A 20,570-nucleotide genomic window follows, 5' to 3' on the forward strand; every position below is an offset into this window, starting at 1 on the left:
CTACGGGAGTCCCCACATGTCACAGGTTTAGGTTTCAGACTCCTGCAAGACTCCTGGGGAGAACGTTTCCAGGAGAGAGGACAGGTCAGCTAAGAGACTAAGGAATTGGGAGAACCTTCAGGGTGGGGGGCACTAGTGGTAAGGGATCTGACTGCTAATGAGGGAGGCGGAAACGACCTGGGTTCAATCCATGGGCTCGGAAGATCCCTTGGAGAAGGAAATGACACCCCACTCCACTATCCTTGCCTGGAAAATCCCATGAATGAGGGCCCTGGTGGGCCACAGTCCGTGGGGCTGTTGAGGCGAACACAACAGAGCGACATAACACAGCATATCAAGGCGTGATTATTTCCTGAGCACACCCTTGTGCCAGGGAATGTGGTGGGGCCTTGAGGGGACCTGGTTTGAAATAGAGGGGCAGGGCTGCCCCGGAGAAAAAGGAGGGCATCTCAGGCAAAAGGAGCAGCATGTGCAGAGACCCCGGCAGGAGAGAGAGGAGTTTGGCCATCAGCCAAGGACTATTGCGCAGGTGAGGAGATGCAGAGCAGCGTTCTGCAGATGAGACGGGATCTGACAGGTCAGTGAGAGCCTTAGGTCCTCAGTTGTGTCTGACTCTGTGCCACCCCGTGGACTGTAGGCTGCCAGGCTCCTTTGGCCTCTCGCTGAATTCTTTCTGAGCTGAGACATAAAGGACCAGAGTTCCTCGGATCCCATGAAACACCACCTAACGGTTTCAAATGGATATCCTATGCTAAATGAAGTACAAAACATCCATTTTGTACAGCAAATACAGCAAATAACCCATGAAAACTGCTGTCTATAACTTGCATGTGCTAGTTACAAGGTCAAAGAAGTGAAATGACTAATATTTACATAAGTAATATTTCATTGTTTCAGAATTCTGCATAGGAAGAAAGAAACTTGTGCCCAGAATCCCTGGAAATTGTACCTATTGCATTAACATCACTCCCTCCTACACCATGGAGGACTCTTTCCTCCATATTTTTATTGGATTTTGTTATGTTACCTCCCGAGTTTATATTGTACATGCACAAATCAAATATCATTGGTCAAAAACTGAAACATTTCTTTGGGAGGGGAAATGTTTAGAAAATGTATTTCATGTAACTTACATTGAAATGGAGAAAAGATTTGATCTAAAAACAACAAGAACAACAACAAAAAGCAAACTCATATTGACGTTGAAACAGGGAAGAAATTTAATGTTAAACAAAAAAAACCTTACTACTTATATCAACTGAGTAACTTCACCATCGTGAGAAGTACTATATCAGATGTAAGGTCATTTTGTAAAAAGAAAAAAAGGAAATAGTCAAGTGCAGGTTTAGCACAGGGGCACCGGAGAACACAGGGGAAAGTCTGAGAGACTTGCATACTGATGGGAGGTGGGGCAGGGACAGGGCCAGGAAGCCAAGGCTGCTCAGGGCCTGGCAGTGGGCGGCTCCTTGCAGCAGGGAACTCAGGCCAGAGGTAGGCCTTCCAGTGTCAGGCCTGTCAGAGGGACCCCCTGGAAGTGAAGGGGGAAGGGTTTGGCCGGAATGGGACTCTGCCACAAGGAACTCCCAGACAGGCTGCTGTCCTCCTCAGACAGGAAGGCGCAGGCCCAGGAGACAAGGAGAGCCTTCCTCCAGGTCTCCTGCCCTGCTGGGGCCTCAGCTGACAGCAAGCTGGGTCCCTTAGGATGATGAGGGCACTAAGATGCTAACATCAGGGTCAGGGTCCACCACTGCCTCCTCCTGCTAGACCCGCAGCCGGCCCTCAGCTCAGCGCCCCATCTAACAGCGTCTGGAGCGACAGGCAGAGACACTGAGGCATGCTGACCCACGGAAGCCACCTTGGTCCTTGGGGCCTCTGGGCTTCCAAGCCCCTCCCACATCCCTGGGTCAGCAGAGCTTCCCCGTCCCTGACAAACAGGTCAGACCTGGGGAAGGGAAACCTGGCCTGATGCTGTGGAGTCGTCCCTGCAGGACAGGAGGTGAGGGCAGTTAAATGATGGCTCAAGGATGAGCAGGAGGGTTAGGTCACTTCAGAAGATGGTTTCCGGGAAGGGGATAGTGCAGGGCCTTCTGGATGAGGTGGAGTTCCTACAGAACCACCTGGGGCTCCTAGACCTGGATGACGTTTCTGAAGACCTGCCCCACAGAGGAGCAGAAATCCGTCAGCATTCCCCAGACGGCCTTCACCGCACTGCAGATGGCCTCCAGGCAGGCCGCTGCCTTCTCCTTCAGCCAGGGTACTGCCTTCTCCCGCAGCCAGGTGAGCGCATCCCAACACCGCTGGTGGAGACTCTGCAGAATGCCTTGGAACCGCCGCAGGGCTCTGGCCCAGATGCTCTCTTCTGGATTCAACACCTCCAGACAGGCAGAGCCTGAGGGTCTCTGGATTCTGCAGCGTACTTCTTGCCTTGCTTCTTGAAGCAAGGGACTGGATTCCTTCAGGGATTCCTGCATGGATGGGGGCCTTTCAGGGACCTGCCCTGGGTGAGGCAGACCCTGGTCCTGACCTGACTGAGGCCTCCCAGACCTTGGGAGACGCTGGAACTCAGAAGTACAGCCCAGCCCAACCCAAACCACCTGCCTTCAGACCAAGAGCTTCGCAGACACAAGGACTTCTCCCAGAGACTGGGCCTGGCCCCTCGGTTCCCCTCAAAGAACGAACCCTGATGCTTGGTTGTACATGCCTGCAGGTGGTTGCCCTCTGAACCCAGGACCAGGCCCACGGGGCTCATCAGGCAGGAAGCTGACTCCAGGGCTCTGGCCACCGTGGTTGAGTGGGGAGGCTGATGCTCGCAAGGCTAAACCACCTGAGATTTCAGGGACCCCCACTTCATCCCCCACTCCAGGGATCTCTGTGCACACACAGCAGCCCCAAGGACAAGAGAGACCAGTGGGGAGGGGAAGGAAGGCGCTGAGACAGTGGCTCCAACTCACGGGAAGGTTCTCTTGAATGTGATCTTCTATGATTTCACAGACGTCCTCGATGAGTCCATTCTGGGGAGAGGAAGAGTGTAGTCTGCACTCCTGCCTCCCTGCTGAGGTCAGTGGTCCCCACTGTGGCCTCCCGTGCATCCAGGTGAGTCTGAAGGGAGCAGGGCCCCAGACCCCATACCCTGGCTGATCCAACTCTGAGGACGACCCTTAGCAGGGGGCAAGGTTCAAACTCACCTCCATCTCTGCTAGGCCTTCCTCCATCTGGTGGGGAAAAAACACTCTGTTTAAAACACCTCCACCCTCTCTCACTTTCACCCTGAATCCCAAGGCCCAGCTAGTTCTCATCTCTGCCCAGTCACCCCAATAACTATCCCTCAACCTGAGGGCCATGCTCTGGCATCCCTGCCCTGCCCTGTTGCCCTGTGGTCTGGATGCCGCCCTCAGCATCCCTGGGCCTCCGTATCCCCTCCCTGTACACTCACCTGCCACACAGGTGTGCGTTTGTCCAGTGTAAGGACTGGGCGCCGGGCTGTGACCCTCATCATCACCGTGACTGTGAACCCGCCCACCACCCTCACACTGGGGAGGGTCGGGGGTGCGGCACACGGACCCACCTGTGCTTCTTCTGGTTCATTTCCCATCTTATCACAGAAATCATCCACCCGTTTGTGCTGTGAACAGAGATGGACTTGAGTAAAAGAAGCTCGGTCCTTCTCCCTGCTGGGTCCCAAGTGGGCCAGATCGTTCTCGGCTTCATCCAGCAAAACCCAAGCCTCCCAAGCCCCAGCTATTCGTGGGGATGAGCCTCTTACCATCATGGCCCTCAGAGAAGGCAGGTTATGTGGGACTCCCTGTGGAGGTAACAGTGAAACTCAGGTTCTGGTCTTGTAACCACCGAGACCTGTTTTACACACATACACACACTCACCCAAGGAGGACGCTTGCCCTGGAACAGGCGGGTCAACCTGGTTCCCAGATGCCTAGCCCTCCGTGGTCCCGCTGAGAGCTGACCAGGGAGGAACTGGTGCTGTCCTCTCTGGTCTGAGGCCCTGACGGCGACAGTGGCCAGTATTCCCGAACTCTGACCCTGCAGACCCCCGGCCCCCAGCCCCATCCCTCCAGACACTTGATGCGTCATGGAGGTGGCAGGTGCCCCCTGACCCCTCGGGGGACTCCACCTAATGGCGGGAATCTGGCGGGTCCCTGCTGCCCTCCTGGCCCTGCGTGGTCAATGCGGTTCACAGTGCTTGCAGGGCTCCCGTCTGCACACCCTGTGTCCCGGGCCCCATCCTATCAGCCCAGCAACACACACGACTGGGCAAGGAAACACCTCGCGGGTCCGTGGGGACACTCTCTGCCCGCATCCTCTCACTGGGCCTGGCCACTCAACCTGGTTCAGCCCACGATGACCACTGCCAGATACCGGTGTTCCATGGCCTGGAGCTCCTGAGCATCTGGTCACCCTCAGAACTAGGTAGTTGAGTGGGACAGTGGTTGGAGGGCACCGCAAAGTGTAAGAATAGACTCTGAGCTCAGCGTGGCTTTAGCTGTTGATCCAGGCCCTGAGAGAAATGCTTTCAGCTTTTCTCTGAAAATCCTGGCCAGCCAACTAGACCCCACACGCTGCAACTAAGATCCCTCAGAGACAAAAGAAATTCAATAAATAGGAATAAGCATTAGAAGGAGCATGAGGATGGCTGATTCCTCGGACACTGCAGAGGCTCCAGGTCCGGCTCACCCATGAGCATGACGAGTCTAATTCCTACACTCACTCCCTGGTCCATTGCTCCTTCCTCGGTCCCAAAGGCCCCCACACTGAGCTGCCCCCCAAACTGACCTCCCAGCAGGAGCCCCAGCCCCACAGCCAGGACCTGCCACATAAGGAAAGGGCTCAGAGCAACAGGAAGCTGGAGCGTGCTTGTCAACAATGATCCAGAATTTCAGGATGGTGACAGCAGAGTGTTCAACCAGGGTCATTGTGAGACGGGGCGCTTTGTGGCACGGGTCCCGTGTTTTGACCCTCTGCTTCCCCAGTGGGAAGGAAATGGCAACCTGCTCCAGTATCTCTGCCTGGAGAAGCCCATGGACAGGGCAGCCTGGTGGGCTACAGTCCCCGGGTTCGCAAAGAGTTGGACACCACTGAGCGACTCACACTTTCATTTTCCCCTGCTGCCACCCCAGGGCCCAGGGAGGGTGGGACAGAGGCTGCTGTGCACAGAGCAGTCAGCAGGGCTGGGGCTGAGCTGGTGGGAGCGGGGACAGGCGGCAAATGAGACTCCAGGCCCACTCTCTCCTCATCTCTCGTCACTCACCTTAGAGAAGCACATGGTGGCTTAGGGTCCTCCTGCTGGGACCTGGTGGAGGAAGAGCGGGAGGAAAGTGCTTCAGAGAAGCGGGCTCGCCCACCACCCTGGAGGGTCCTCCGCCTGCAGGTCTCCCCCACCCCCACGCCGGGCTCCCCAGAGCCCCTCACCTGAGATCCTGCAGCCAGAGCTCCAGCTGAGCACTGCCCCACTGCCCGCTGAGCCCCAGCGACTTAAGAGCTGGCCAGGGAGGGGCAGAGAGGGTGGAGCCCTGCTGGGGGAGGGGGCAGGGTCAGCTGGGTGTGTTTGAGACAAAAACTGAGACAGAAATAGAAGCAAAAACAGAAGGGGAAGTGGGGGAATCAGAAGGAGGGGAAGACATGGAGCCAGAGGTCTCAGGGGCGGGGTGGGGAGGGTGTGTCCCTTACACTCAGGGTCCCAGGACAGGGCCCTTCCTCCCTGAGCTGGGTCAGGATCTCTGAGCCCAGCTTGGGCCTCGTCCCCCCACAATTGGCTCCAGCATGGGGAGGGATGGGGTAAAGTCCTGACTTGGGACGATAGTTTGAGGAAGATTCGGGGGGAGCCGACCAAGGCCCTCGAACAGACTGTACCCCACTCCACATCCAGAGAAGCTTCTGGAGCCGCCCTGCCCTCAGGAAGTCACAGGACCTGCAGCGGCCCTGAGGTGGAGACTCTCCCCTGCATCCAGGGACGGGCCGGGCCTGTGTGCCTCACCCACAGGATGTGTCCCTCAGAAGGGGCAGAAGGGAGACTTGCTGGCCATCTGGGCCCCGCTGACCAGGGTCTCCTGAGCCCTGCTCGGGCCCCCGGTCCTCAGTCACCGTGGCAGGGGTCTCTCTGGCCCTGGCCAGCCCCACAGGGCTTGACTCTCACAGCCTGGCCCACCTCTCCCTGAGGCCACAGCCCCTCACAGCCATGGCCTGGCATCTGTCTTAGAGACCCAGGGCTGCCATATCAAAGAGCCACAGACCCGGGTCTCAGCAACACACATTTACTCTCACAGTGGAGCCTAGAAATTGAAATCAAGGCGTCAGCAGGCAGAGGTTGCTCTGAGAGCCCTGAGGGAAGCATGTGTTCCTGGCTTCTCTCCTAGGCGTGTAAACAGCTGTCTCCAGGTCTACATGGCGCCCTCCCTAGACAAGTCTCTGTCTCCTAATTCCCCATTTTCCTAAGGTCACCAGTCATAATGGATTAGGGCCCACCCTAAGGACCTCATGCTCACTTGATTCCCTGTAAAGACCCCCCTCCAGGTGCTGGTGGTTAGGACTTCACTGTGTGAATTTAGGGGAACACGATTCAGTGTCTAATATCCTTGAAGAGGAACTGGGCTCCTGATGGGCCACCCGTGTGCACCCCACGGGGACAACCTACGAATCCTGCTCCTCAGGGAAAGTCTCTCTTGAGTCCACCAGACCCCAGCTGCATCCCTGCCCCTTAGGAGCCAGTTCAGTTGTCTGAAACTCCCTTCCTACACCCAGGAAGTCCAGAACCTTCCCTGAGCCAGCCACTTCCTGAGGAAGTGTGCAGTCTGCACTCCTGCCTCCCTGCTGAGGTCAGTGGTCCCCACTGTGGCCTCCCGTGCATCCAGGTGAGTCTGAAGGGAGCCAGGGCCCCAGACAGGGCTATTGGAGTCCCCACATGTCACAGGTTTAGTTTTAAGACTAAACTGGCCACTTTCAGGGGGACACTCTCCTGCACCTGGAACACCTCTCTGCTCCTCCACACCTGAACCTCTGCCTTCCTCTCGGGAACTGCTTGGCTCCCATCAGCTCATGCTGGTGGGAACACAGTGGACTGGCCCCCTCTCAGTCTGGGTCACTGCTTCCTCAACGTTCCTGAGTGATGAGTAGGTGGAACCTGAGCCACCTCATTGACCACCCCCCACCCCACACTCGTCACAGAATTCAGGATCTAAAAACCAGTGCCTCTGCAAATCTGCTTCTGAAATATTCCACACAGGATGACCCAAGAAGGGAGTTGCCTGGTGGTCCACTGGTTAGAATCAGATGCTTTCACTATCATGGCATGAGTCAAATTTCTAGTCCCAGAACTAAGACCCCTCAAGTCGCTTGATCTTGCCAAAAAAATAAAAAATAAACAGAGAGAGAGCATGACCCTGGAGACTGAAAATGCAGATTCCATGTCCTCATCTGAATCTACACTCAGGATCTGGGGACAGGAATCTGCATTTGAACAAACTGGGTGGTGGGGGGTGGGGCATAGTCCTCCTGGGCAAGGGAGCTGGGCCAGCACCTGCATCTCTTTGTTTTGTGCCTTTTCTACGTCTCTAGCAAGTTCTCTAACCTCTTCCTGTGTTTACAGAGCCCAGCTCATCGCCGGGGTGAGAGAGGTTCACCCCCCATGGGTGGAGTCACAGACCCACCATTTCTTAATGTGCCACCAGCCTCAGCGGGCCCACAGTGCTGCAAGAGCTGACCCAGGGGCATGGAGCCCAGCGTGGTCACGACCAGGCCAGAGGAGGATGACAGCCCGGTGTCTTCAACCAGCCAGTGACCTGGGAATTCAAAGGCACCAGAAGCCATCTGGGCCTCTGTCAGGACCCTTTCTATTTATGAGGAGGAGGAAACTTGCTTTCGAAAAGCTTGTCAGCCCCAAAGCAGGATAATAAAAATAACAGGAGAGAAAACCCTTCATTTTCTTGGAGCAGTGATGGAGCCAGGCTGAAGTGGTGGTAGGAACTTGACAGACCCGAATCACTGTTTTACAGAAGAGGCTGGAATCCAGCATTGACGGGGGACAGGGTGGCTGAGGATGAGCTGGGGGGCAACCAAAACTTGGTTGGAGGCGCCCAGAGAGGGATGTCCCATGTGACATCTGAGGCTCCTTTCGCTGCAACAATGGACACTTCTCTAGCCTCTCACTTCATGAAGTCAGGTTCACAGACATGCCACATCACATCGAATTATATTATGTAAAGAACAGTACAGCTCCAGGAGTTGGTGATGGACAGGGAAGCCTGGCATGCTGAAGCCCATGGGGTCGCAAAGAGTGGGACTTGACTGAGTGACTGAAATGAACGGAACAGTCCCAAGATAACAACACAAAAGCTTCTGTGTTTCAAAGTAAACCATCAGGAAAATGAAAAGACAACCACACAATGGAAACAAAAATTGTGCAAACGATGTATCTGATAAGGGATTGGTACCCAGAGCATAAAACTCTTCTGACAACTTAAAATAAAAAGACAAATACCCCAGTTTAAAAACGTGCTGAGGATCAGTGTATACAGTTCTCCAAGAACTGTATAAACGTGGTCCACAAACACATGAAGGGTTGCTCAACAGCATTCGTCTCTGGGGAACTGCAAATAAAATTCAGGGTGAGATACCACTTCATGCCCACTAGGATGCCAGAATCAAAAGGTTGTGATAATAAGTGCTGCTGAGGATCAGGCAAATTCGAACTTTGATATACTGTTGCTGGCAATGTGACGTGGTTTTATGACCTTGGGAAGTATTCCAGTGGTACCTCAAAAAGTAAAAAGCAGACTTAGGGGTTGCCTGGTAGTGGGCCCTGGAGGATGATGGCTTAGGGGTGGAGAATGGCTGCTTGAGGTTGTTAGGTAGTTAGAATAGGAAACAGGAGTCCAGAATGGCGGTGGCTAAAAGACAAGGAAGGGAAAAGCCAGCGAAAACAGAGCAAAGCAAGGTCCGAGGACCGGAGTGAGGACCTCAGGTAGAACCACCAGCACTCCTGGCTGGCCCAGTTTACATAGGGCAGGCCCAGGGGGAGGAAAAGACATGTAAAAAGAGGAGTCAAAGGGCCGGGGGTCTCTCTCTCCCGTGCGCTGGTGCGCTCCCCCACTCTCTTCTCTTCGCGTCTTCGGGTCGGCGTGCCCTCATGCCTTGGGGATGGATTTTCCTGCTATTTTCTAAATAAAATAGAGCTATAACACTGATCTATCTAAGAGCTATAACATGGTCTGTCCAATACCCGAGAGCTGTGCCACGCTGAGGGCTTTAATGTCCGTCACTCCAAATCTTTGTTGTGATGGGACAGAACCGGGGAGCATGCACTCGCCTGACAAGGTGATGGAAAGTGTTCTGAAATTGATTGTGGTGATGGTTGAATAGGTTCTTGCATTGAACTGGGCACTTTCCTGGGTGAATTGTATGGTATGAGAATTAGATGTCAACTAAAATTGTGAGGAAAAGGGCTCAGTCCGTAATGAAACATAAAATGCCTTCAGATGATTATACTCTGGAGAAAGGCATGGAGGGGCTGAGCACCCCATCTTAGGGGCCAGGTTTCTGGAAATGAGACCCAGAAATGTGACTTGCAGCTGAAACAGGATCAGCTCCCTGTCTCCCTCCTGCCCTGGAATTCATAGGAGGCTCAGGGAAGGATTTGGTCTTCCCGGGTGTGGAAAGGTGGTCTCAGACAATTGAATGGGCTCCGAAGGGGCAGAGGATGCTGCCTGGGGAATGGTGAACCCAAGAGAGACTTTCCCTGAGGAGTGGGTTTTGTAGGTCTGTCCCTCTGGGGCCCACACTGATAGCCGCTTCCAGAGCCTGGTTCCTCTGCAAGGATATTAGAGGTTGACTTGTCTTGCCCCAAATTCCTATGCTGAAGTCCAAACCACCAGCACCTTGGAATGTCACCTTACCTGGAGGTGGGTCTTTACAGGGAATCAAGTTAAAATGAGGTCTTAAGGGTGGGCCTTAATCCATTACGACTGGTGACCTTATGAAAATGGGGAATTAGGAGACAGATATTTGTCTAGGGTTGGCGCCATGTAGACATGGAGACAGCCGTCTACACGCCTAGGAAAGGAGCCTGGAACACATGCGTCCCTCAGGGCTCTCAGAGGAACTAAACTTGCTGACACTTTGATTTCAACTCCTACGCTCGGGAAGCAGGGTGGCTGGGGTCAGAGCTGGGGTTCCATCCCCACTGGGCTGCCGCCCTCGCTGGGCTGCCACAATGGAACTGAGCGCCGAGTACCTCCGGAAGAAGCTGCAGCGGGGCCTGGAAGCGGAGCAGGTGGAAGTGGGGGGCACGACTCCCAACCGTTGCGCGTCCAGCTTCCGAGTCCTCGTGGTGTCGGCAGAGTTCGAGGGGAAACCGCTGCTTCAGAGACACCGGCTCCTGAACCCTTGCCTAGCAGAAGAGCTCCTGCACATTCATGCTTTTGAGCAGAAAACCCTGACCCCAGAGCAGTGGGCCCCTGAGCAGTAGAAATAAGGGACCCGGACCAGCACACCCATTAAATTATGAATCAGGGCCCAAAACAAAACAAAATTTCTAGGCTCCACAGCGCTGTGCGTCCTTAACCGCTCAGTCATGTCTGGCTCTTGGCGACCCCATGACTGTAGCCCACCAAGCTCCTCTGTTTACGGGGCATCTCCAGGCAAGACTACTGGAGTGGGTTGCCATTCCCTTCTGCAGAGGATCTTCCCAACCCAGAAATTGAACCCAAGTCTCCTGTATAGGCGGGAGCCACCGACTGCACCACCAGGGAACCCCAAGAATACTGGAGTGGGTAGCCTATCCCTTTTCCAGGGGATCTTCCCGACCCAGGAATCCCACCCAGGTCTCCTGCATTGCAGGCAGATTCTTTACCAGCTGAGCTACCAGGGAAGCCCCTATGGGTGTTTAGGGGTCCTCAACGGTCAACCCAACTTACCTGCAGGCAGGTTTCGTTTTTCAGTTTGAAGTAATCAGCTGCTAGCATTTTCAGTGTGAATTAGTTACCAACGTTCCACAAGAACAGGTTTCCCATATTAATCTAACATCTGGGATTTTAAGTTTTATTCAATTTTAACTAAACAGGCAAATACACTGGACGATATTGTACTAAACACGGGGGTGGACTCGAGAGGAGAAATCACTCCAGGCTGAGACTGGTTGGCCTCGCCCACAGTTGGCTCTAATAGCTGTCTTTCCCCCACAACACACACACACCCACACTCACACCCACACACACACCCCGACAGACACACACACACAGACACAACGACAGACACACAGACACAACGACAGACACACACAGTGAGCCTTGGCTCCACTGGGAGAGGACATACGTGTGTCGCTGAGACCCGGATCCGTGGCTCTTTCTTATGGCGGCCCTGGGTCTCTGAGACAGACACAGGGCCATGGCTGTGTTGGGCTGTGAGGGGCTGTGGTCTCAGGGGCAGGTGGGCCAGGCTGTGAGAGTCAAGCCCTGTGGGGACGGCCAGGGCCAGGGAGACCCCTGCCACGTAGCTTGGGACTGAAGGGCCCCCCATGGGGCTCAGGAGACCCTGGTCATTGGGGCCAGTTGGTCAGCAAGGCTCCCTTCAGACCCTCCTGGGCCCCATCCTTTGTGTCAGGCAATCAGGCCCGGCCCTGCCCTGGATGCCAGGGCCCCGGGGAGAGTCTCCACCTCAGGGCCCTTGCAGGTCCTGTGACTTCCTGAGGGCAGGGCGGCTACCGAAGCTTCTCTGGATGTGGAGTGGGGTGCAGTCTGTTCGAGGGCCCTGGTCGCCTTCCCCTGTATCTTAACCCCCAGCTGGTTGACATCATTTCCTGGAGCTCCGCAAGCTTCCTCAACGTGCTGTCCCAAGTCTGTATTTTCCCTGTCCCTCCCTGCCCCCTAGTTGATGGGTGCAGGTGGAGGGTGAGGCCCTAGCTTGGCTCAGATATCTAGTCCCAGCTCAGGGAGGAGGGGCCTGTCCAGGGACCCTGAGTGTCAGGGACACGCCCTCTCCGCCCTGGCCCCTCAGAACTCTGTCAGCCCATCTTGCCTTCCTTCTGTCTTGGCCCTGCTCTAGTTCTGTTTCTGTCACACACACACACATAAACCCCCTCCCCAGCCTGCTTCCTCGGCTCTTTGATGGCTCCACCCTCCCACCCCTCCCTCTTCTGCCCTTAAGTCCCTGACTCCCAGGGGATGCTGAGTCTGGACTGCTCTGCAGTGGACTGCTGGCTGGGGCTCTGTCGCAGGCTCTCAGGTGAGGGGCTCCAGGGCGCCTGGGGAGAAGGAAGTGGGGAGACCTGCAGGCAGAACACGCTCCAGGGTGGTGGGCGAGCCTGCTTCTCCAGATCACTTTTCCTCACACCCTCCCTCCCACCGCGTTACAATGGCAGAGCCGAGGAGCAGCATGGCTTCCGCTAAGGTGAGTGATCACAAGAGTGGGGGGAAGGTTGGGCCCTGGAATTTCCTAACTTGCCTCTGTCCCAACCTCCCTGGGCCGAAGTGGGGGACCCTCCCGGGAGATGGGCCTTGAAGGCCTGTGACCCATGCAGTCGACAGGGTCCTCTCTCACAGCGATCCGGGGCGGCGGCGGCGGGGAGTACTCTGCTGTCTCTACCCCGACATTCTGAACAGTTACTGACACAGACCCTATACACGCCTGTTGCTCTGAGCCCTCTCTTTTATTTCATTTGGAAAGTTCTCAGCTGGACTTCAACTATTTGTTTTCTCTCCATTTCTAAAAGGGTTTGTGCACAAAGATTTCTCTCTCTCTTTCTGTCTTGTTCTCTCTCGCTCTCTTTATTTTAACTTTTAATTTTGTGTGGGAACAGAGACGATTAACAACGTTGTGATAGCTTCAGGTGACGAGCGAAGGGACTCAGCCATACGTACACACGCATCCATTCTCCCCCAGACTCCCCCCACCCTAGAGCCCCGTCCTTACGCAGCAGGTCCAGGCTCTGGGGCGGCATTCCTGCTGGAGGACAGGTATGGCAGCAGCTTTGTGGAGGTCCTGGTGGGCTGGTCTGGGCTGCAGAGGACTCAGAAACCAGAGTCATGGGACAAAGGAGTCACTTTAGGAATCAGAGTCGACATTCTGGTGAGAGAGCTGCAAATAGAGGGTGTCCAGGGTCAGAGGAATGAGTCGTCGCTGGGGACTTTTTCTACAGCCTGGAAACCCGGGGGTAGAGGCATGTGGTGTTTTTCTGGAAACCGAAAGCATTTCCCTCAGGGCCTGGATCAGCAGCTGAAGCCACGCTGAGCTCAGAGTCTCTTCTTTCCATTTGGGGAGCCCTCTGCCCTATGTACCACTCCCCCACCTCAATTCTGAGTGTGATCAGATGCTCAGAGGCTCTGGGCCATGGAACACCGGTGTCTGGGAGTGGTCATCGGGGGTGACCCAGGCTGAGCGCTCAGGCCCAGTGAGAGGACGATGCGGGCAGCAGAATGTCCCCACGTCCCAGCGAGGTGTTTCCTTGCCCAGACACGTGTGATGCTGGGCGGACAGGATGGGCCCCCCATACAAGGATGTGCAGACAGGAGCCCTGCACACGCTGTGAGCCGCTCTGACCACCCAGGGCCAGGAGGGCAGCAGGGACAGCTCCAGATTGCCGCCGTTAGGTGGAGTCTCTCGAGGGGTTGGGGGTGGGGGTGCCTCCCACCTCCGAGATGGAGTCAAGTGCCTGGAGGGAAATGGGCTGGGGGCCGGGGGTCTGCAGGGTCAGAGGTCGGGAAGACTGGCCACTGTCACCGTCAGCGCCTCAGACAGGAGAGGACAGCGCCAGTTCCTCCCTCTCAACGGGACCACGGAGGGCTAGGCATCTGGGAACCAGGTTGACCCGCCTAGTCCAGGGCAAGGGTCCTCCTTGGGTGAATGTGTGAGTATGTAAAACCGGTCTGGGTGGTTACAAGGTCAGAAGCCTGGGTTTCACTGTTACCTCCACACGGAGTCTCACGTAACCTGGCTTCTCTGAGGGCAAAAATGGTAAGAAGCTCATCGCCACGTATAGCTGAGGGCTTAGGAGGATGGGTTCTGCTGGGTGAAGCTGAGAACGATCTGGCCCACTTGGGACCCAGCAGGGAGAAGGACCGAGCTTCTTTTACTCAAGTCCATCTCTCTTCACAGCACACCCGGGTGGATGATTTCTGTGATAAGATGGGAAATGAACCAGAAGGAGCACAGGTGGGTCACTGTGCCCCACCCCCGACCCTCCCCAGTGTGAGGGAGGTGGGCGGGTTCACAGTCATGGTGATGATGAGGGTCACAGCCCGGCGCCCAGTCCTTACACTGGACAAACGCACACCTGTGTGGCAGGTGAGTGTACAGGGAGGAGATACGGAGGCCCAGGGATGCTGAGGGCGGCGTCCAGACCACAGGGCAACAGGGCAGGGCAGGGATGCCAGTGCATGGCCCTCAGGTTGAGGGTTAGTTATTGGGGTGACTGGGCAGAAATGAGAACTAGCTGGGGCTTGGGATTCACGGTGAAAGTGAGAGAGGGTGGGGGTGTTTGAAACAGAGTATTTTTTTCCCGTCAGATGGAGGAACACCTAGCAGAGACAGAGGTGAGTTTGGACCTTGCCCCTTGCTAAGGGTAGTCCTCAGAGTTGGATCAGCCAGGGTATGGGGTCTGGGGCCCTGGCTCCCTTCAGACTCACCTGGATGCACGGGAGGCCACAGTGGGGACCACTGACCTCAGCAGGGAGGCAGGAGTGCAGACTGCACACTTCCCCTCCCCAGGAGGAACTCAGCGAGGACGTTCGTGAATTCTTGGAAGATCACATTCAAGAGAACCTTCCTGTGAGTTGGAGCCACTGTCTCAGCGCCTTCCTTCCCCTCCCCACTGGTCTCTCTTGTTCTTGGGGCTGCTGTGTGTGCACAGAGCTCCCTGGAGTGGGGGAAGAAGGAGGGGGGTCCCTGAAATCTCAGGTGGTGCAGCCTTGCGGGCATCAGCCTCCCCACTCCCCGCACAGTGGCCAGGGCCCTGGACTCAGCTTCCTGCTGTGAGCCCCGTGGGCCTGGTGCTGGGTTCAGAGGCAGACCACCTGCAGGCAGGTACAACCAAGCACCAGGGTTCGTTCTTCGAGGGGAACCGAGGGGCCAGGCCCAGTCTCTGGGAGAAGTCCTCGTGTCTGCGGAGCTGTTGGCCAGAAGGCAGCCAATTTGGGTTGGGCTGGGCTGGGCTTCTGAGTCACAGCGTCTCACAAGGGCTGGGAGGCCTGGGTCAGGTCAGAACCAGGGTCTGTCTCGCCCGGGGCGGGTCCCTGAAAGGCCCCCATCCCTGCAGGAGTCCAGTTCCTTACTTCAGGAAGCCTGGCAAGAAGTACGCCGCATTATCCTGAGACCTTTGGTCTCTGCCTGTCTGGAGGTCCTGAATCCAGAAGAGAGCATCTGGGCCAGAGTCCTGCAGCGGTTCCTGGGCATACCGCAGACTCTCTAGCAGCGGTGTTGGGATGCGCTCACCTGACTGCGGGAGAAGGCAGCGGCCTTCCTGGAGCCCATCTGCAGTGCTGTGAGGCCGTCTGGGGACTAATGACGGATTTCTGCTCCACTGTGGGGCAGCTCTTCAGAATCCTCATCCAGGTCTAGGAGCCCCAGTGATTCTGGAGGAACTCCACCTCATCCAGAAGGCCCTGCACGATCCCCTTCCCGGAAACCATCTTCTGAAGCGACAGTTACCCTCCTGCTCACCCTTGACTCATCATTTAACTGCCCTCACCTCCTGTCCTGCAGGGACGACTCCACAGCATCAGGCCAGGTTTCCCTTCCCCAGGTCTGACCTGTCTGTCAGGGATGGGGATGCTCTGCTGACCCAGGGATGTGGGAGGGGCTTGGAAGCCTGGAGGCCCCAAGGACCAAGGTGCCTTCCGTGGGTCAGCATGCCTCTATGTCTCTGCCTGTCACTCCAAACCATGTCACATGGGGCGCTGAGCTGATCCTCAGCGAGGGGGACCCCTGAGGGCCGGCTGTGGGTCTCTCAGGAGGAGACAGTGGTGGACCCTGACCCTGACGTTAGCATCTTAGTGCCATCATCCTAAAGGACCCATCTTGCTGTCAGCTCAGGCCCCAGAGGGCAGGAGACCTGGAGGAAGGCTCTCCCTGTCTCCTGGGCCTGTGCCTTCCTGTCTGAGGAGGACAGCAGCCTGTCTGGGAGTGCCTTGTGGCAGAGTCCCATTCCGGCCACACCCTTCCCCCTTCACTTCCAGGGGGTCCCTCTGACAGGCCTGACACTGGAAGGCCTACCTCTGGCCTGAGTTCCCTGATGCAAGGAGCCGCCCCACTGCCAGGCCCTGAGCAGCCTTGGCTTCCTGGCCCCGTCCCTGCCTCACCTCCTCAACAGTATGCAAGTCTCTCAGACTTTCCCCTGCGTTCTCCGGTGCCCCTGTGCTAAACCTGCACTTGACTATTTCCTTTTTTCCTTTTTACATAATGACTTACATCTGATTTACTACTTCTCATGATGGTGAGGTTACTCCACTGATATAAGTAGTAAGGTATTTTTTGTTTAACGTTTAATTTCTTCCCCATTTCAATTTCAATATGAGTTTGCTTTTGTTGTTGTTGTTGTTTTTAGATTAAATCTTTTCTCCATTTCAATGTAAGGTACATGAAATACATTTTCTAAACATTTCCCCTCCCAAAGAAATGTTTCAGTTTTTGACCAATGATATTTGATTTGTGCATGTACAATATAAACTCGGGAGGTAACAGAACAAAATCCAATAAAAATATGGAGGAAAGAGTCCTCCATGGTGCAGGAGGGAGTGATGTTAATGGAATAGGTGCAATTTCCAGGGATTCTGGGCACAAGTTTCTTTCTTCCTATGCAGAATCCTGAAACAATGAAATATTACTTATGTGAATATCAGTCATCTCACTTCTTTGACCTTTTAACCAGCACATGCAAGTTATAGACAGCAGTTTTCAGTGGGTCATTTGCTGTAAAGCAGACGTTTTGTACTCCATTTAGCATAGGATAGCCATTTGAAACCGTTAGGTGGTATTTCATGGGATCCGAGGAACTCTGGTCCTTTATGTCTCAGCTCAGAAAGAATTCAGGGAGAGGCAAAAGGAGCCTGGCAGCCTACAGTCCACGGGGTGGCACACAGTCGGACACAACTGAGGACCTAAGGCTCTCACTGACCTGTCAGACTCCGTCTCATCCGCAGGACGCTGCTCTGCATCTCCTCGCCTGCGCAATAGTCCTTGGCTGCTGGCCAAGCTCCTCTCTCTCCTGCCGGGGTCCCTGCACGTGCTGCTCCTTTTGCCTGAGATGCCCTCCTTTTTCTCCGGGGCAGCCCTGCCCCTCTATTTCAAGCCAGGTCCCCTAAGGCCCCACCACATTCCCTGGCACGTGGGTGGGCTCAGGAAATAATCACGCCTTGATACGCTGTGAGTGCTGTAGCTCAGTCGTGTTTGCCTCTGTAGCCCCACAGACTGTGGCCCACCAGGTCCCTCATCCATGGGATTTCCCAGGCAAGGATAGTGGAATGGGGTGTCATTTCCTTTTCCAGGGGATCTTCTGAGCCCAGGGATTGAACCCAGGTCGCTTCCATCTCCCTCATTAGCAGTCAGATCCCTTACTAGTGCCCCCCAAGCTGTTGGTTCTCCCAATTCCTCAGTCTCTTAGTTGACCTGTCCTCTCTCCTGGAAACGTTCTCCCCAGGAGTCTTGCAGGAGTCTGAAACCTAAACCTGTGACATGTGGGGACTCCCGTAGCCCTGTCTTCCTCCCAACACCTAAACGACTGAACCTCGCAGCCCCAGGCTCAGAGCTTTCCCTTCCAGCTGTGCCCAAGAAACACCTATACTTTCCAAATCCAGTTGCCCTTTAAGGATATCAGAAGTCACACTGTGTCCCCAAATTTCTATGCTGCAGTCCTCTGAATGCCACGTCATCTGGAGGTGGTCTTTACAAGGAATCAAGGTAAACGTGGTCCTTGAGGTGGGCCCTAATCCATTATGACTGATGACCTTATGAAAATGGGGGATTAGGAGACCCATACATGTCCGGCAAGGATGCTGTGAGGATGTGGAGACGGCTATTTACAAGAATAGGACAGACCTGGAACACAGGCTTCCCTCAGGGCTCTCAGAGGAACCATACCTGCTGACACCTTGACCTCCACTTCTAGGCTCCCCTGTGAGAGAATAAATGTGTGCTGTTGATACACGGGTCTGTGGTTCTTTGTTATGGTGGCCTTGGGGCTGGAAGACTTACGAGAAGGCCATGGAGGTGCGGGGATGAGAGAGGCTGTTGCCTCAGCAAGGAGGCTGGCCAGGCTGTGAGCGACAAGCCCTGTGGGGCAGGCCAGGGCAGGGAGACATCTGCCACTTCCCTTTGGATCAAGGGGACCCCAGAAGGCTCAGCGCCCAGACGGTCTTCATTCCGTCCTGAAGGCCCCAGTCTGTGTGCCAGGCAGCCCAGGCCGCTCTGTCAACAGCTGTGCCAAGCTGTTTGGGTCTTATGGACGGACCCCACCGTCCACCCCAGGACGCTTTACCCCAGCCTGGCTCTAAGGCGCTCTGTGATGTTTGTCTCCTTATCCTGCTTCTGTGAAATCCAATCAACCCACATTGCTGGGGACTCCACATCAGCCCTCAGACCACCCCTGATCACCGTGCCCCAAGTCCTGGTGACATCACTGCTCACACACAGATGATGCTCCACAGTCGGCCCCCGTGCACCTTCTTTCCGGTCAGCACACTGGAAGCAGAACTGCCCACTTTCAGGGGACACGCTCCTGCACCTGGAACACCTCTCCGCTCCTCCACACCTGAGCCCCTGCCGTCCTCTCGGGAACTGCTTGGCTCCCATCAGCTCATGCTGGTGGGAAGACTGTGGACTGGGTCTCGGACTGATCCCCTCTCAGTCTGGGGTCACTGCTTCCTCAACGTTCCTGGGTGGGACCTGGGCCACCTATTGACCGCCCCTCACCCCAGCTCATCACAGAATTCAGGATCTAAATCAGTGCCGGATTCTCTTCTTTTGCGGGGAAGGCGATGATACCCCACTCCAGTACTCTCGCCTGGACTGAGCGACTTCACGTTCACTTTTCACATTCATGCATTGGAGAAGGAAATGGCAACCCACTCCAGTGTTCTTGCCTGGAGAATCCCAGGGATGGGGGAGCCTGGTGGGCTGCCGTCTATGGGGTCGCACAGAGTCGGACACGCCTGAAGCGACTTAGCAGCAGTAGCAGGGTCCGGTGGTGGGGCGCTAGTGCGGGCATGCGCAGCGCGCCTCACCCGGCCCCCGCCCCGCCCGCAGGCCCGCAGTTCTGGTCGTTTCAGGACCTGCTGCTAGACGGCGCCGCGCGCTCCCTCACCGAGCTCGGGCTGCCCCCCGAGGCGCAGGTGGACGCCGTGTCTCCTGGCAGCTCAACGGGAAGATCTACCTGACCCCGGGCGGCAGTACTGGCGGTAAGACGAGGCTGCGGCGCGCCCGGACCCCGGCTACCCGCGCGATCTGAGCCTCTGGGAGGGCGCACCTCCGGCCCCCGACGATGTCACCGTCAGCCACACGGGTGGGAGAGCTCGCGCACCTGGGCGGCCGGGCCTTGGGGGCCCAGTGGCCGTGGGATGGTGGGGCCTGCAGACCCCGGCGTGGGGGGAGAAGCGGTGCGGAGAGAGGGGTTTGGAGGGTGGGCAGGCGTGGACCAGCCCCTCAAACCTCTCCCTCCCCTCAGGTGACACCTACTTCTTCAAGGCCGTCCACTACTGGCGCTTCCCCAAGGGCAGCATCAAAGCCGAGCCAGACTCCCCCCAACCCATGGGTTCCAAGTTCCTGGACTGCCCCGCCCCCACTGTGGGCCCTCGGGCCGCCAGACCCCCCAGAGCGCCCCTTAAGTCCGGAGACTGCGACTGTCAGTGAGGGATCAGTCGGATGCAGGGCGGCCTTCGGTACCCCTCCTGCGTCTTCTGTCCCTGCTGGTGGGGGGCCTGGCCTCCCCCTGAAGGGAACCTGCGGCTGCGTGGAAGGGAGCGGATCGCCCACGGGCCCCGCGGGTTGTGGCTGTGGGAAGTCTGTCCCAGAGGCTGAGCTCAACTGGGATGCAGCTGGGGATGCAGGTGGAGCTAAGTCCAGGAGGGCGGAGACACAGGGCCGGCTCTGGCACTGAATGCCTTGAGTGTGGCCTCCTGGGCCTTCCTTCCTTCCTTGACCCTTCCTTCCTCCCCTGCCCCTGGCCATGACCCCGCAGGACTCTCCTTTTCCCCGAACACCTGGCCTTTCCTGGAGCTCAGGCGGCTGAATTCCTGCAGCCTGCCCCGCCTGCCAACAGCAGCTGTCCCAAGTGCTTGGCTCTTTACAGGACAGCAACACTCCCCCTTTATAAGCCGGCAGTTTAGTTTTAAGACTCTTGCAAGACTCCTGGGAAGAACGTTTCCAGAAGAGAGGACAGGTCAGCTAAGAGTTAGAGGAATTGCGATAACCCACAGCGTTGGGGGGCACTAGTGGTAAGGGATCTGACTGCTAATGAGGCAGATGCAAGTGACCTGGGTTCAATCCCTGCGCTCGGAAGATCCCTTGGAGAAGGAAATGACAGCCCACTCCACTATCCTTGCCTGGGAAATCCCATGGATGAGGGACCTGGTGGGCCA

At 56.2% G+C, this 20,570-nt stretch overlaps 1 protein-coding gene across 1 annotated transcript; it reads left to right on the forward strand.

Annotated features, from left to right (window-relative positions):
• Positions 1-10,059: 10,059 nt before the first annotated feature.
• Positions 10,060-10,688, forward strand: LOC123331632 (bolA-like protein 2). Its single transcript, XM_044936255.2, has one exon. It carries the CDS (start codon positions 10,220-10,222, stop codon positions 10,472-10,474), a length of 255 nt encoding a protein of 84 aa, XP_044792190.2. The 5' UTR covers positions 10,060-10,219; the 3' UTR covers positions 10,475-10,688.
• Positions 10,689-20,570: the final 9,882 nt, after the last annotated feature.

This window comes from Bubalus bubalis, chromosome 24, assembly GCF_019923935.1.
Source record: "Bubalus bubalis isolate 160015118507 breed Murrah chromosome 24, NDDB_SH_1, whole genome shotgun sequence".
NCBI classification, from domain to species: Eukaryota; Metazoa; Chordata; class Mammalia; order Artiodactyla; family Bovidae; genus Bubalus; species Bubalus bubalis.